Genomic DNA, 18086 nt, shown 5'->3' on the forward strand with positions numbered 1-18086 from the left:
ATGGGTTACGAATCGGTAGACAAAAGACGGAATATCTCAGTTGTGATTTTGTCAGGACGGAGGATGAACATAATGTTGGAGTGAATATCAACATCGGGGACCAGACCTTGCACCTTCAAGATTCATTTAGATATCTAGGCTCGGTCCTCCACAAATCGGGTAGGATCGACGAGGACGTGACCCATCGTATTAAGGTTGGCTGGTTGAAGTGGAGAGCAGCGAAAGGGGTTTTGTGCGACAAGAAGATACCGCTCAAATTGAAAGGGAAATTCTTCAAGGTGGCAATTAGACCTGCCATGTTGTACGGATCAGAATGTTGGCCAATGACGAAGGCCCAAGAGAGAAGGATGGAGGTGGCAGAAATGAGGATGCTTAGGTGGACGTGTGGTAAAACCATGCTAGATATGATTCCAAATGGTGTGTTTAGGGATAACCTTGGAGTGAGTAGCATCATTGTCAAGCTAAGGGAAGAACGGCTTCGATGGTTTGGACATGTGATGAGGAGACCCGGTTAGAAGAGTCGAGGCACTCACGGTCGACGGCTTAAGGAGGAGAGGTAGACCTACTCGTAGGTGGATGGAATGAATAAGGCTCGACATGAGGGAGCTTTTGTTGACTGAGGACATGACTTCTGATAGAAATGCGTGGAGGGCTAGAATAAGAATAGTCGAGTAGGGTTGCATCATCATCATCATCATCATCATCATCATCAATAATTGTATTATTATTATTTTTACTATTGTTATTATTATTATTATTGTTATTATTATATTATTATTATTATTTATTATTATTATTATTATTTTTAGTGCTATAATTATTATTAGGATTATGATTTTTATCATGTATATGTTTATTATTATTATTGTTAGTATTATTATTATTAAGATTAAGATCACGATTAGTGTTATTATTATTATTAGTATTTGTATTAGTATTAGTATTATTATTATCGCTATTACTATTAGTATTAGTTGTAGTAATTTGATATTATTAATATTACTATTATTTTTATTTACTATCTCTTACTATTATTAATTTTTGTAGTATCTGTATTATTATTATTAGCATTATTATTATTTTTATTATTATTATTATTATTATTATTATTATTATTATTATTATTATTATTATTATTATTATTATTATTATTATTATATTACTACTACCTCTACTATAGTACTCTTATTATTATTATTATTACTCCTTACCGTCACTCCTTTTACTATTACTGTTACTATTACTATTACTATTACTATTACTATCTACTACTACTACTACTACTACTACTACTACTTGGCTCTATTTTTGGGCCAACAACAAGCGTCGATTTATTGGCGTCTTGACTGCCGTTTAGAGCCTAAAGTGAATCCCAGGCTGGTTTTAAAACCCATGAAAATTTGATTCTACCATTTTCATGGCGTCTCAATTTTATTTTTATTTTTATTTTTATTTCTATTTTAATTTTTTTATACTAAAAAAAAAAAACTTTTTACTCATTGGCCGGAGGTTCACTCGGAAGCAATCTCTTTATTAGTCAAATAGAGAGAGGGATGACTTTCTCTACTTTCTGGGTAGAGAAAGGACTTGTTTCTATTCTCGGATAGGGGAAGGATTGTCTACATCTCACCTCCCCATACACCACTCATTGTGTTATTGGGTTTTGTTGTTGTTGTAAATGTGGTTTGTTTATGGCTAGGATTAGTGACAAAATAATGCAATTAAGATGGTTTCATGGGTCGGTTTTGACATCTACCTTCACTGGGAAGTCCCTTAATCCCGTTCTCAAAAACACTATTAAATTTAAGAACTCGATATTTCAATTTCCAAGGTGTTGTACGGGTGTTGCAGCTCAATGTCGAACACAAATGGATCTGTGTCACCAGTTATGGTTAAGGAAAACGTTGATCTAACCGATAAAGAAAAGCTGATATTCGATCGATTGCTTCAAGTTGTTCATCATTTTAGTCTTGAAACCAAGCTTCGTGTTGCTGGTGGGTGGGTACGTGACAAGCTTTTGGGGAAAGAGTGCTATGATATCGATATTGCTCTTGATGATATGTTGGGACGCGAGTTTTGTGAAAAAGTAAACGAGTATTTGGTATCTAACGGAGAAAAAACACAAGGAATTGGTGTTATTCAGAGTAATCCTGATCAATCGAAGCATTTGGAAACCGCAAGGATGCATCTTTTTGATGTCTGGATTGATTTTGTAAATTTGAGATCCGAAGATTACACTGAAAACAGTAGAATTCCAACTATGAAATTTGGTTCTGCAGAACAAGATGCGTATCGAAGGGATTTAACTATTAACAGTTTGTTTTATAACATTAATACATCCTCAGTTGAAGATTTTACAGGAAGAGGTTTAGACGATCTAAAATCTGGAAAAATTGTAACCCCTTTACCTCCAAAAGAGACATTCTTGGATGACCCGTTAAGAGTTTTGAGAGCGATTCGTTTTACTGCACGGTTCGAGTTTAAAATGGTCGAAGAGTTGAAGATTGCAGCTGCAGACGAAGATGTGAAAACTGCCGCTGCGAACAAAATCAGCAGAGAACGAATCGGTCATGAGGTTGATCTTATGGTAAGTGGGACCCACCCCACTAAAGCCTTGGCTTACATATGTGAGTTGGGGTTGTTTTGGGTCGTTTTTGCTCTACCCCCAAATTGTGACCCGGTTATATCAAAAGAGCATGATAAGAATTGTGTTGAATTTATGGGTGTCGCTTGGAGACAGATGCAAGAAATTGAATGTACTTATAGTGATGAACAGAGGAGGCTGTGTTTGTATGCTTCGTTGTTCGTTCCACTTCGTAAAACCATTTACATCGATAACAAAAAGAAAAAGGTACATGTTGTGAACTACATGATGCAGGATCGTCTAGTAAAGGTGCAGATCAAAGGTGGGCTAAGGTTTACCAGCGTCGGCCCAAGAAGGTATTGGGCCTGCAAGAATTTTTAGAGCATTACCAGCTGGAAGATGGTCAGTTGGATCTTAAATATTGAATGTGACTTTCCAGGACAGCAAAGGAAAATCAAGAGGCAGAAAATTCTGGAAGAAATCTTTTCCTATTCTGGTGGATTTATTTCTTTAATAAGTTACCTTGTTTTCCTAATATTTAAACATTCCTTTGGGTTGTTTGATGATCAGTTTTTTCCTGGATTATATTTATCAAATAAAAAGTTCACATTAGTTTCTCTATTATACTGTACAAGTGATTATTTGGTATCACGAGCGCAGGTTGCAACCGAAAGAATGCATCGTGGAGGTTACCATCGAGTACCACTTCGTAGAAATGCCCATTGAGGCAACGAAGATGATCCAAGGGATGCTGAAATTGATCGGTTGAATAGAAGAATTGCTGAACTAGAGTTTAATCGTGATCATGACTTTGTGGGGAGTGATTCTGATCGCTCCAGTGATCTGTCTGATACGAATCCTTTCGCCAATGCGCCGAGAGGATTCCAAAGGGGTAATCGTGATGATCCCCTACGGAACTTGGGAGTAAAGATTGAGATTCCTGAGTTTACGGGTGTCTTGCAACCAGATGATTTTCTTGACTGGCTAAGTACGGTGGAACGCATCTTTGACTTGCGTGACGTTCCCGAGCACTTGAAGGTCAAGGTAGTCGCAATAAAGTTGAGAAAGCATGCTTCTTTGTGGTGGGATAATGTTAAAAAGAATCGAGCTTTAGCGGGGAAATCAAAAATCGAGACGTGGGAAAAGATGAAGAAGTTGTTAAAAAACAAATTTCTACCAGGAAACTATCGACAGGAAGCATTCTTGGAGTACCATGCACTTCAACAAAAGTCCTTAAGTGTTGAAGAATTGATTAGGGAGTTCGATAAGCTACGTATTCGGTGTGATTCAAATGAAGAAGAAGAGCAGTTGATTACAAGATTTTTGGGAGCCTTAAATCCCGAAATTTCGAACGTGGTAACTTTACAACCATTTTGGTCGTTTAATGATGTTTGTAAGCTAGCTTTAAAAGTTGAGAAACAGTTAATCAGAGGCAAAACTCGAGCTCCTTTTTCACGATTTCCACCAGTTAACAAGGCTGGTCCAGTAACGTTAGATAAAGGAAAACGAGAACAACCATCGTCTAGTGCTGGTCCCAATAATAATGGTAATAACATCTGGGCTCCTCGATGTTTTAAGTGTAATGGAATGGGTCATTACTCACGTGACTGCCCAAACCAACGCACCTTTACCACGCAGGACGATCATGACGAACCAAAGTATGATACAGAAGAAGATGAAGGGGACACGAAACTAGATCAGGAGGAGTTAGTCTACCCGGATCAAGGAGAAGCGTTAGTCGTGCATCGAGCTTTGAATGCTATCCCCGTACCTACAACTGATGAACATGCTTGGTTACGAAATAATATTTTTCGAACTCGGGTCACCGCCGAGGGAAAGGTATGTAATATGATTATTGATGGTGGTAGTTGTGAGAACGTGGTGTCAAATGAGATGGTGGAAAAGTTGGGTCTAAAGGCAGAAGATCATCCTGAACCATATCAGTTGACTTGGTTAAAGAAAGGAAACCGCATAAAGGTGACGAAAAGGTGTCTTGTTAAATTCTCAATCGGGAAAAAATACAAAGATGAAGTATGGTGTGAAGTTATTCCCATGGATGCGTGTCACCTTCTTTTAGGTCGACCATGGCAATTTGATCGACGAACGAAACATGATGGTTTTAAAAACACTTACACTTTTTGTAAAGATGGTGTGCAGGTAACACTGGTCCCCTGGGATCATCGGAAACAACCACCAGAAGCAGATACATTATTTTTAAGTCGATCCGAGTTTGAGCACACGGTCAAATTAGCACCTTTGATTTTTGCATTGGTTGTTGCAGAAATACATGAAGTTGCAGATAAGGTGCCTGACCAAGTTAAGCCACTCCTACGGCAATTTGCAGATGTTATACCCGAAGAAATTCCTCCTGGATTGCCGATAATGCGCGATGTGCAACATTGCATTGACTTGATCCCAGGTTCGTCAATACCGAATAAACCTGCATATAGGATGAACCCGGCAGAATACGAAGAACTACAAAAGCAAGTTTCTGAGTTATTGGCGAAAGGGTTAATTCGAGAAAGTATGAGTCCTTGTGCCGTTCCGGCACTTCTGGTTCCTAAACAAGGTGGAGCTTTTAGGATGTGTATCGACAGTAGAGCGGTTAACAAGATTACTATTAAGTACCGTTTTCCAATTCCTAGGTTCGATGACTTATTGGATCAGTTACACGGCGCTATTGTGTTTTCTAAAATTGACTTGAGGAGTGGCTACCACCAAATAAGAATGCGACCAGGAGATGAGTGGAAGACGGCTTTTAAGACTCGGGACGGGTTATATGAATGGATGGTTATTCCATTTGGGTTATCCAACGCACCAAGTACGTTTATGAGGTTGATGAATCAGGTCTTCAAGCCTTTTATTGGAAAATTCGTTGTTGTGTACTTTGACGATATCCTCATATATAGTTCCTCAACTGAGCAGCACTTGTCTCATCTTAAGCAAGTATTTAACACATTGAGGGATCAGAAACTTTATGCAAATGGTAAAAAATGTCACTTCCTGACATCAGAAGTGAGATTCCTCGGGTACGTTGTGTCGGGCAAGGGTATACGCATGGATGAAGGCAAGATTGAGGCTATTCTGAATTGGCCAATCCCGACAACCCTCCACGATATACGCAGTTTTCACGGGTTAGCTTCTTTTTACCGACGTTTCATAAAGAACTTTAGTATTATAATTGCTCCTGTTACAGAATGCATGAAAGGTGGGAGATATACATGGAACGATGCGGCTACAGCAGCTTTTAATGATTTAAAAGATAAGGTAACTCAAGCACCCGTGCTCGCATTACCCAATTTCGAGGAAGTTTTTCATGTTGAATATGATGCATCCGGAGTTGGGATTGGAGGGGTTTTAAGCCAAAATAAGCGACCTGTTGCTTTCTTTAGTGAGAAACTAAATGATGCCCGACGACGATATTCAACTTACGATCGCGAATTTTATGCTATTGTTAGATGCCTTGAAGTGTGGAGGCATTACTTATTACCCGCTGAGTTTGTCCTTTACTCTGATCATGAAGCTTTAAAATACATACAGGGGCAACATAAATTAAGCGCTAGACACGCGAAATGGGTAGAATCATTACAAGCATATTCATTCGTTATTCAGCACAAAGCGGGAGCTCAAAATCAAGTCGCAGACGCCCTTAGTAGGCGCTATTCATTGATTTCCACTATGCGTATCCAGGTTTGCGGTTTTGACTCTTGGAAGTCTATGTATGCAACAGATCGTGACTTTAAAGATTTATGGGTAACATGTACTAAGGGTTCTCACCCACTGTTTAATATTAATAATGGGTATTTGTTCAAGGGGACTAGAATTTGTGTTCCAAGTGGATCTGTTAGAGAAATGGTGATTCTTGAAGGGCATGCAGGAAGTCTGGGGGGCCACTTTGGCATGAACAAAACTTTTCTACTTCTCAAGCCTAATTTTTATTGGCCGCATATGGAGCGCGATGTTAACCGAGTAGTCGCCCGATGTCGTGTTTGTCATATTGCAAAAACATAAAGTAACAATTCGGGCTTGTACATGCCGTTACCAGTACCTCTCCGACCATGGGAAGATATTAGTCTCGACTTTGTTCTCGGTCTGCCCCGTACTCAACGACAAAAGGATTCCGTGATGGTAGTTGTTGACAGGTTTTCCAAGATGGCCCATTTTATTGCTTGTGTAAAAACATTTGATGCAAGTCAGATTGCTCGGCTTTATTTCTCAGAGATTGTTCGTTTACATGGTATACCGAAGACTTTGACGTCTGATCGAGATGTAAAATTTGTAAGTCACTTTTGGCGAACATTATGGGCGCGAGTTGGGTCAAAGTTGCAATTTAGTAGCTCACATCACCCGCAAACGGATGGTCAAACGGAGGTTGTTAATCGTAGCTTGGGTAATCTTTTGAGAAGTTTAGTTGGAGACCATCCGAAGCAATGGGATCTCGTATTACCCCAGGCAGAATTTGCGTACAATCGGTCCACTAATCGTACTACGGGGAAAATTCCGTTTGAGATTGTGTATGGCATGAATCCGGCTACCCCACTTGACTTTCATCCTGAGCCGGTGCGTGATGTACCAAGTACAGAAGGTTTAGAACATGCGGCTAATGTAAAGAATTTGCATGAGCAGGTGCGTGATAAAATAATCCGCCAAAATAATGCATATAAATCTCGTGTGGACAAACATCGGAAAAAAGTTGTTTATAATGTTGGGGATCTTGTATGGATCCATCTTCGCAAAGAGCGGTTTCCTGCAGGACGTTTCGGAAAGTTAAAACCTCGGGCGGATGGTCCCTTTCGGGTGTTAACCCGTGTTAATGATAATGCATATAAGATTGAGCTACCAGGCCATTACAATGTGTCGGCCACTTTCAATGTTGCTGATTTGTCCCCGTATATTGATGAACGTGACGATGACTTAGACTCGTGGACGAGTCTTTCCGACGAAGGAGGGAATGATGCAGGATCGTCTAGTAAAGGTGCAGATCAAAGGTGGGCCAAGGTTTACCAGCGTCGGCCCAAGAAGGTATTGGGCCTGCAAGAATTTTTAGAGCATTACCAGCTGGAAGATGGTCAGTTGGACCTTAAATATTGAATGTGACTTTCCAGGACAGCAAAGGAAAATCAAGAGGCAGAAAATTCTGGAAGAAATCTTTTCCTATTCTGATGGATTTATTTCTTTAATAAGTTACCTTGTTTTCCTAATATTTAAACATTCCTTTGGGTTGTTTGATGATCAGTTTTTTCCTGGATTATATTTATCAAATAAAAAGTTCACATTAGTTTCTCTATTATACTGTACAAGTGATTACTACATATTTAAAAATTCCCTCAAGTTGAAAGTTAGTGATGCTGAAGATGTCATTAGGGTGCACAATGCAGTTTGACAAGTTTTTGTGTTTGATCCCTTTCATATTGTCAAATGAAGAAGATATGCGAACTTGTGAAGTCAGTTGGGAAACAGAGGTTATTGATGTTCCTGATTGGTTGAAAAAACGAATCTTGTTAGGTTTGCTTCTGAGGGAAATAAAGGATTTATGGGGGGCTGCACTGATGCTATGCACACCTTTGTACAAGAATGATTCTTTTGATAAAAGAAGTGAAGTTTTTAAGGAAGTTGAGGAAGAAATATTGAAGTTGGGTTTGGATAAAGTTTGGGAAGTTAAGCCTTTGGTTAATGGTAAGGATATAATTAGGGTTTTGGGGGTTGAAAAAGGAGGACCGGTTGTTAGCGAATGGCAACGGAAACTGATACAATGGCAACTTGCTTATCCTTCGGGAAGTGCTGATGAATGTGTTAGTTGGATGAGAAAGCAAATGCAATAAAGAAGTGGTAGAACTTAAAACGGCTATAAGGAGATTTTGTAGGTTTTTCATAGCGGTGAGTAGAAATATAGTTGAAGGATTAAATACTGTTTGCATGTATTTGCATCTTACTATTGAAAATAAAAAGACATTTGCAGACAAAGTGAACAGTAATGGCCAAGGTCTGGTGTCAAAAGTGCAGAAAAATACTACGTACTTTTTTTATGCTTGAGCCAATAAGACACAAGGCTCTTTCAATTTTTTTTTTTTTTTTGGAAAAAAAGAAAATTATATAACAAATCTTTTTCTCGAAAAAAGAAAAAGACAAACAAGATACAAGAAGCGAACACGAACAGAGCTCGACAGCAGCAAACTAACCCTAACAACAAAACCGAAACTATAGGTAACTAAACTCGAACGTCGTCGAACGTCGTCGAGAGCCAACAAAACAACACAACATACAATCTACTACCTATAAGGAAAAATTAACAATGAAGACCACTACTAGCTAACGAACAAAGCCAAACCCCATTAACCGACCTTGCTGTCAGTGTTGTTGCTAACGACACCATTGTCCGCTATAGCCTTGAACGAAAAAGTCGAACCGTTTCCGGTCCCATCACGTGTAATAGTATCCGTCAGAGGAGGATTGAAACCGTGTATTTTAAACTCCTCGAAAAAAACCCCTTTTCCTAACTAACGTTCGGATCCGATGCCCACGTAAGACCACTTACAAGACCCGTCCGCTTGAGCATCCTTAGACGAATTTTGAAACGCACTCCCATCTCCATCATCATCATCATCATCGTAATCCCGTAAACCAAATGAAAAATCCGACGCCATCTTCTTCTTTTCCTTATCTTTTAGCTTTAGAACCATATCTCTTCACCCCTTGTCCACGAAATTTACTCGAATGTGTGAACCAACCCCGACAAAAACCTTTGCACTTCGCTTCCGAACAAATACAATGCATCCTACCGTTACTATTACCCGTAGCAACATAAGACAAATTATCTAACAAGCATCTCGTTTCCAACCCAATCGATCGAGAAGCATTTGACCTCGTAACACCACTCACGGTCTCATTCAATTTCCTTTTTTATTTGACGAACCCTTGACCTTCAAGTGCCATATCAATCTCCGTATAATGAACGTCATAAACACTCGATTTCACACCAAGCCCATCCCTCGAACTAACCACAAACGATTTATTCCCTTTAAACTTTTGCCCACGATTAAGATTCAAATCGTAACCATTATCTTCAAGATTTGCATCTCCCAACCCGTTAGCCATAAGACCATACCCCAAGCCGAAAGAGAATCCCCCAAACTGTTTATCGTACCCGAAACCAAATGTGAACCACCCATATTGCTCGTGACAGCAACATCACACCCAGACACCGAAACCGGACATGAACTAACCTGACCCAAAGTAACACCCCCCCCCCCCCCCCCCCCCCCCCACAACATCTTGATCTACTAAAGACGACCGCAACAACACCTTACCTGAAGCAACCTCTTGTCTATCTTGATTAACCCCATCCCACAGCACTTCATCAATCACGTCATCAATCACACCACCAACAGCAACACCTTCGACTTCTTTCTCACCATCAATATTAGATAGTTCGTTTAATTCAATTTCCGCTTGTACCAGGAGATCTCGATTCAAAGAAGCGATCCACTCCGAGGATGTTCCACCATAAAGCATATGATTCAACAAGATCGGATCGTTCAATTCATTAACCCATACATTGGTATTAAGACAAACATTTGACTCAATCAAGGCTATCTCTAATAACTCGTGAATATGTTTCGCGGATCTTGTTTCGACAAAAACAAAAAAGGCACCAGCATTTCCAAATGAAGAAGAAATGTTGGCAACAAATACCACCTCTCCGAAGTGGTTAGCAATCACCGAAGCATTTTTGTCCGACAGAAAGGCAAATGGAACACCTCGAATCTCCAACCACACATATCTAAAAGAGCCTCTTGCTTTATTTGCTAACGGTACTGTCAAAACAAAGTCTGGCTCGGTCGAGGAACCAATTAATCTATCATAACCACCAGCATCCTGACAATGAACAATGGTACCATAAGTGCCCGAATTACAAACGGAAGAAACCGAGATCTTGTGTTTTAGCAGAAAACACCTCAACTTCGACACCTCAAGTGGCATTTTATCAACAAGAATCACACCTCGATCGAGCCCCCACCAATTGGTTTGGTTCGAGATTAAAATATGCGCGTTTTTGGTTACATGAGAACCTTCGTTCTGGAAGAAGCACGGTTCTTTGGCCACCCGACATAAATTGCTCGACCAAAAAAACCTTTAGTAACAGCAGCCCGTGCAAACTCAGGTGTAGATTACGTCACAAAAGCATATCTTCTTGCGTTCCAGAATTTAATTTCTGTAATTCCCCTTCGTTCCCAAACAGGCTACTATGCATTTCATGGGTACACTTTTCCAGTCTACCGACAAACACCGTACATCCAGAAGTAACCGATCCATCAGACACCGTATCAACCGGAGAAGATTTTTCATTAAGGCTCTTTCTATCTAATAGAACTATGTATATATAAATCAACAAATTCTTTGGAGAAAAAAGGTATAATGTTAAATAGTGTAAAATTAAAGTTATGAACAAAGAAACCAAAATAACCTGATGCTACATCTGAATTCTCCTACTTGGGTACAAAATAACCTGCCTGACCAAATGAGAAAATCACAAGTACGAAACAGTTTTTGCATATATATATAAAGTATACAGAGCAGTGCAATACACCTTAGCACGTATTTATGACTGTCTTGTGTATGCTATATTGCAATTGCAATATGCAATAAAATAGTAACACTTTACCATTTTACCATTGTTATGGAAAGAGAAGTTTGAATAATAATATAGAAATATGATTACCATACTTTACACATTCCATTAAATGAATATCTTAATATGAAGTAAACAGACTAACCATAACTCCAGTTATGATATAATTCTTTATATACTTATTACAAGTAGAGGTGACAATTTGGCATATCAGTCAGTTAAAGGGATATGGGGCGGGTCAGTAGTGTGGGTTTATACACAAGGTAGAGTTTGAAGGGCAGATGATGCAGAAATAAAGATCCATACTTGTCATTTTTCCTCACTGCAGATCTTAAAGTGTTTTTCGTTTTACTTGTACCACATGACCAACAAGACCAAAGACCATAGCTCTGGTTGTTTCAGTATTTCTCATACAATGAATCAATAAAGCATCTTGTTCGAGTGTAACATTCATTAGTGCATCCATAAATGTTTAAAAATCTTCATCCAAAATCAAATCCCAGTTATTTAGCTTACAGTTATATATATACATCACATTAGCACAAAAATCCTTTTTTCACTCTTTTTCTAATTAAGGATCTAAATCAAAAGCAAATCACATTATTCCCACACAACTAAAAGCAACCTTATATGCTCAACAACAAACTTCATATCATTCACTTGCTACTTTTTTTCTTTCTCCATAGCAATTTCCTCAGCATTCCAGTTTTCTTCTTCTCAGCAGGTACAATCGACAAAAACTCAACTAAAGCTTCTTCATCTTCTTGACGTTTAATTCCGTTTACACTTAAAAACCTCAGTGGCGACTTCACATCATTAGTATTACCATCCGTGACAACCGGTGATGTCACCGTACGTGTAATCTCTTTAGTTTTACTAGTTTGGAAATTTGCTCGTGTGCCATCCTCAGCCATCATTTTGTCAAGTAGAGATATTCGCGGATGGTTTGTTTTTCCATGTACGGGCGATTTTGGTGCTTCATGGGCCGGGCTAGAAATTTGTCGTTCGGGAACAGATGCGTTTTTAGGTGAAGCCAATGCCTTTAACTGTTTCCCTAAGTTTAAAATGGTTTCTTGGCACTCTGCTAACTTTTCTGAAGCTGCAATTATTTCGCGCTCCTGTATATAAAACTTAATTACTAAATTGTAACACACACAAAAATTGGAGATAGGAATGTAAGTCATAAACTCATAATTGAAAACGAATGGGGATGGGAACTTACATTTTGAAGCCTTTTTTCATCACCATCCACCTTGCACTCTTGTATATCGCGTTCTGTCGTACTGAAATAATGGCAATTATATCTTAAATTCATATTTTAATAAAAAAATCTAGAACTAGATGAATGATATAAGGTATCAAAAGAGAAGGTCAAGGTTTCAAAATTTGCTACTCGGGAAGTACTCAGCCGGTCGGGACTTTTTAAGGACTCGGCAACTCAGAGAGTACTAGGATGTTGATCAAGTTTGACTTTGACCAAATTTGACCGAGTTTGACTGAGTAATTCCGAGTTCTGTAGATTATTATTACCTTTCTTGTGAAGCAGGTTCATAGACATATCCGTCCTCCATTTTTACACTAAAGCTACTGTTGTTACTTGGTTGTTCATTAAGAGACGTAGATAATAATCGGGCTTCACTATATTCTCCAATGGCTTGAATGAGCTGTTCATCAAGGTCTTCTTTCACTTTCATTTCTACTTCCATTTCATCTTCAATCTTAATCATATACTGTTGTTGTTGTTTTAACGATTCAACCTCCGTTTGCAGACCTTCAATTATCTTCTCCGATTCCTGTAATCGACTAATTAATGACTCACTTTTAGAAACTTCCAACTCTAATTTCTGTTCCAAATCATCTTTCAGTTTCTTAGTTTCTTCTCCTGAACTCATTAAACAATTATTTCTAACATTCCAAGGTGAAGCTGTTACTGAATTCGACAACTGCAACTTATCTCCTTCAATATCGCTTCGAGTTTCATCCCAATCGAACTGCTTCTCCATCTCATGTCTCATACTCGAAACATCCTGAAGTGAAAAACAGTGGTTCACGATCCATTCGAGAGTCAAAGTCAACTCTTTAGTAAAATTCTCCAAATCCGCCTTCCCATTAATCAAACAATTACAGCTTTGAAGAAACGTCTCCAAAACCGCTCCGATTTCAGACGTCTTCCATTGAAGGACACGAACTGTGTATCCGGTAGGTGTATCTGCAGTTTTGTACAGAGATGAATTATCATCCTTAATAGACAACTTAATCCCTTGTATAAGTTCAATTAGCTTCTGTATTGATCCGTTCATATCGTAATTCAACAACTTGTTGCCATTTGCATCGATTGTATCAGTAGATATACGAGGATCTTGGTCACCTTTTTGCGTCAGAGCAACCGTGATATCCTCGATTATGTCTCTAGAATGTCTTTTTGTGATTCTAGAATGTTCCATTATCGCTTTAAGTATATTTTCGAGCCAATTAGAGTGATTTTCTGATACAAGATTAGATGATGTAAACGGTTTCTCAACAGAAAATATCGCCAACTTTTCCATCTCGACAAAATCGTCCATCAAACCAATGTCAGACGCTCCAACCGTCTTCCAAGATGGGGTCCACGATTCAGCCATACTCGCCTTTTCATCACTACCAACGTCAGAAAAATCCTGACATGTAATGAAATTCCTAGGTGTTTGACTTTTTGACTGTTCGTTTGTTTTTCGATTAATGAATTCCTTGAGAACTCTGTTCTCTTCTTCTAGCAAACACAACTGCTCAGTCAAAAAGTCAATTTGTTTCCCTGAAGAGTCTTTTGAAGCAATCGGAAACGGGTTTGATCTTCTTCTAGAAGCTTCTGAATGATCTCTTCCAAGCATTTCAACTTCATTCTTCATTTTCGCAAGGGCAGCAGGACCCGGGAGCCGTTTCCGAACGAGCAGGCGTAGTCTTTGCACTTCCGTTTCCAACTTTGCTATTTTTTTCACACTTTCCAGGTGTTGTTTGTGTGACACCTCAGCAGTTCGTCGATTAAAATCTCGTTCTTCATTTCTGATCTCAAGTTCCTTCTCCAGCACTCGGACTTCGTAACTTAACGAACCGTTGTCTCTTTGTATCGACTCAAGTCTACTCATAACAGCACTTAAATCAGAATCTAATTGATTCTTTACTAAATGTAGTTCATCGATTGTTTTTTCTTTAACTAAAAGAGCCTTGTTCAACTGATTATTCTCGGAACTTAGTTTTGTGAGTCGTTTATTCGACTCTGATAACTTCTCTTCTAGAACGATTATTGATTTTTCGTATTCACGTGATGTCTTCATCACCGCATCGTGAATCCTTTTTTCTTGTTCTTCTTGAACAAAACGCAGCTGCTGCATACACTCCTTTAATGCAGCATCAACACTATATAATCTCTCCTCACAGGCTACTGTTTCCCGTGTAGATTTCTCTAATTCTTGCTTTAGCGATAAAACTTCAGCTTCTGCTTTCTCCCATCCTGTACGGTAGAAATAGTTTGGTCAAATTAATTAACAGTTAAATATTGAATAATCACGTAACAGTGAATGGATAGTAAATGACCTTGAATGGCTTCTCGCGCGATGTTTGTCTGCTTTCTTGCCACGTCATCTTTAGCATTGATTTCAACAAGTGCTGAGGCCAGCTTCTCATTGGTGATATTCAAATTCCTCTCCAATTCGGCTTCATATTTTAAAACACGTTGCAACTATAAAAAAGAGTAATATTAGATTTTTTGGGCCACAATATAAGCACTTAATTTAACCTCCCAAAACTGGCTTATATATCATAGAACTCATTTCGGTTCAAAATAATATAATTTAATTTGTTATTTCGATAAACACTTGGATTAAAATTGTTGATACTTCAAGTACACAAATATGAAATATTAGTCTAAAAAAGTTCAAGTTTTTTAAATATAAACCTGTTATGCTGAATAATGTATGTATGAAACGTAAAAAGAGGAAGATTTATGAACCTCATCTTCATTCACCCGGTTGGACTTGTCTGCTGCAATCATAGTTTTCTCAATTGATTTTTTCTTCCAAAGCCATGATTTATGATCCATTACTAGAGAAAGCCCTTCTTCTGCTATGTATAACGTACGGTAACTTAGATCACATGGAACCTGTCACAATACATATGCGACACTCATTATAAATGTCAATTAACGATCTAATACACCATAAAAAGAATTAGTTAAAACACAAAGCTTGTTGTCACATATACCAAACCTAACCATAGAAAACACAAAGATGCATGATACTTTTTCTGTTATTTGGGCAAACTATTACATGTGAAACTAATACTTACTTAGAGGACTTAGAATATTACATCACCATATTTAGCAGCTTGTCCATTGACTCGCCCTTTGTAATTCAATGATCGATACACGAATACGAGTTACTAAACATCATTTTTTATTGGTCAAAGAGTAATTTGCAAGAAATTATTTGGAGTTACTGCAGGGTATTAACCTGACCATGTAATAAAACAGAGGATGATGAGTTTTTTTTACTCAATCATGTGACCGTTTCCAAGGGTAGATTTGGTGGGTGCTTATATAGTCTAACTTCTAAAGGAAAAAAGCAGGTTATTATGTTATACACTTATTGGCTATAACTTAGAAAGTGATTAATTGATACCCAACCACCTACCTATGCACCAGTTCCATAACATACTTATGTAATAATTACTCAACTTTATGCTATGCGCCTATATCTTAATAGCTGCAATTCGAAGCCAAATCACACTAGAATAATCATTACTATCAATCAAACACTGGATTCAAAGAGTAATAAGAATCAATTAAAAGCTCCCGATACAGTTTTTATCAAAAAATTAAAATGAATAAATAATGCACTACAGGACACTACAAATAAAGCAAATTTAATAGTAGCAACTAAAAATTGATGAATTAACAAAATGAAATCACAGTAATGAAAGCAAAATAGATTAAACAAAAACATTCATGATCATAACCACCAAAAACAATGCTCATTTATCGATCATTATTTTCCAGGATAATAAAACTAAAACTAAAATCAGAAGTATAAAATAAAATAACAAGTAGAAATGAATAAGAAAAAAACATGCACATTGATTGAGATATATTGAGAGCAAGATACGCCTACTTATTATTATACAAATAAATAATAAAAATGAAAAGTTGAAAGTTGCGATCTTACCAATAATGATAATGATAAAAATGATAAATGATAGTGTAAATGATGATGATGATAATGATATGAAATGAGGAAGGGCTAATTTTGCAGAAAGAGAGAGAAAGCTGCAAGCTGTACGATACATTACACAGTAACACACACACATATATATATATATATATATATATATATATATATATATACACACACAGATTTCAACATATATTGGAGAAAGAGATAGAGATCTGTGAGTGAAGTAAATCAGACGACAACGTGACAGAGTCGAATCGGGTCGGGTCGATTGCCTCTATGAGGTTACCCTACTTTTTACACGTATATTTGCAGCATTTCCAATTGCTTACGTCATCAACTTTAACACTAAGTTTGTAACTTTTTATTTTATTTACTCGGTATATTTATTTTGTAAGGAGGAAAATCTCTTGTAAATAAATACATTGGCTCTCTTATAAAAGATAAAATCTCAAGTAATTAAATCCTCAAATGCAGATTCAAATGTGATATATTTTATTTATATTTTCTTTCTTCATTTTTTGAATTATTTTCTTTTCAAGCTCAAGTTTCTAACTTTCTTTGCGAGCTATCGAGACGACAATTTACTATGCAAGTTTCCTCTAATCATGCATTGTGAACCCATGTTATTTATAGCAATAAGTTTTTTGTTTCCCTTATTTCTTAAAAAAAATCATTTTATCAATGAGAAATTTAATGAAACTAGCCTTTAAGAGCCCGTGCGTTGCACGACAACTCTTAATCAACGAAATTATATATGTAAAAATGTTATGCCAACTAAATGTTAAACACAAAATATGGAATTCTACAAACACATAAACATTGCGATGAGTACATACAATTATGCCATACGAATGAGAAATGAACTTGATGAGTCATTAGATAAGGTATTGCATAATTATGCCATACTTCTTTTTCATTTGATTCTTCAGAGTAATAGCAATTCGATCACCCTAACACAGGAAAAAGAAACAAACTTGATGAGTCTTAGCTTGCCCTCCCGACTGAAACACATGAGTTAATTGTACCTAAGTCATTCCCAACAAGTTAATTTCATATAAGTATCGAACTGTATCCTCACAGCATATATGATAACGTAGACGGCGGTTAGCAGTGCTAACTTTCACCTGTTCATAGAACCAAAATGAGGCCGAACAGTACTCACAAACCCGGTCGCAATTACCAAGCTTTTTATAATATTTAGTTACACCTATAATAAACAAAACAAATAACATCAATATACAATATAAGAAACTAAAGAGAATTCAAATAGAAATGAAATACCATAAGTGAAAACAATCAGTTAAATACAAAACAATTAAAAACAAATATACTCACCATCAGCCTCACCACTTCTAACTGGCTGTAGATTAACATGATGACTTTCAGTAGAATTAACACCAATATTTGGTTGTCCGGGAGCGACCAATAAAGAAGCGGATTCAGACACAAAGAAAAGAACCCAAGTGTAGTATGATTACACTATAGTTATTACGGGACAACCCAACAGTAGGTTCAATACCATTAGGCTATATCCATCTCTATTAGTGATTACGTCAATATGAATATACTTTATACTCAACAACCCATCTAGCCACCCCTTCCCATGATCAATATTCACAAACAATATATTAACTTTAAGACTTAAAATCAAACACGGAATGTTACATTA

The 18086-nt window shown here is 37.5% G+C and overlaps 2 protein-coding genes across 2 annotated transcripts; one reads left to right on the forward strand and one right to left on the reverse strand.

Moving 5' to 3' along the window:
• Positions 1-1682: 1682 nt before the first annotated feature.
• On the forward strand, positions 1683-8525 carry LOC139891831 (tRNA nucleotidyltransferase cca2-like). The gene is given in 4 exon segments (XM_071874840.1): positions 1683-1830; positions 1833-2869; positions 7896-7964; positions 7966-8525. Coding segments are annotated over 4 exon segments (1686 nt in total). The 5' UTR covers positions 1683-1691; the 3' UTR covers positions 8407-8525.
• Positions 8526-11705: 3180 nt separating this feature from the next.
• LOC139891832 (filament-like plant protein 7) lies at positions 11706-15575 on the reverse strand. The gene is made up of 5 exons (XM_071874841.1): positions 15199-15575; positions 14784-14928; positions 12744-14700; positions 12436-12496; positions 11706-12331 (listed from the first exon to the last, which is right to left on the reverse strand). The coding sequence occupies exons 1-5, from the start codon at positions 15286-15288 to the stop codon at positions 11870-11872; spliced, it is 2715 nt and encodes a 904-aa protein (XP_071730942.1). The 5' UTR covers positions 15289-15575; the 3' UTR covers positions 11706-11869.
• Positions 15576-18086: the final 2511 nt, after the last annotated feature.

This window comes from Rutidosis leptorrhynchoides, chromosome 2, assembly GCF_046630445.1.
Source record: "Rutidosis leptorrhynchoides isolate AG116_Rl617_1_P2 chromosome 2, CSIRO_AGI_Rlap_v1, whole genome shotgun sequence".
NCBI classification, from domain to species: domain Eukaryota; kingdom Viridiplantae; phylum Streptophyta; class Magnoliopsida; order Asterales; family Asteraceae; genus Rutidosis; species Rutidosis leptorrhynchoides.

Bases quoted from the DNA above. Each gene is read 5' to 3' on its own strand.
- LOC139891832 (XM_071874841.1), bottom strand. From the start codon at position 15,288: ATGGATCATAAATCATGGCTTTGGAAGAAAAAATCAATTGAGAAAACT. The intron at 12,497-12,743 runs GTAATAATAATC...CCATTATTTCAG, and splicing joins GAACCTGCTTCACAAGAAAG to TACGACAGAACGCGATATAC. The intron at 12,332-12,435 runs GTAAGTTCCCAT...TTTTATATACAG, and splicing joins ATGAAAAAAGGCTTCAAAAT to GAGCGCGAAATAATTGCAGC.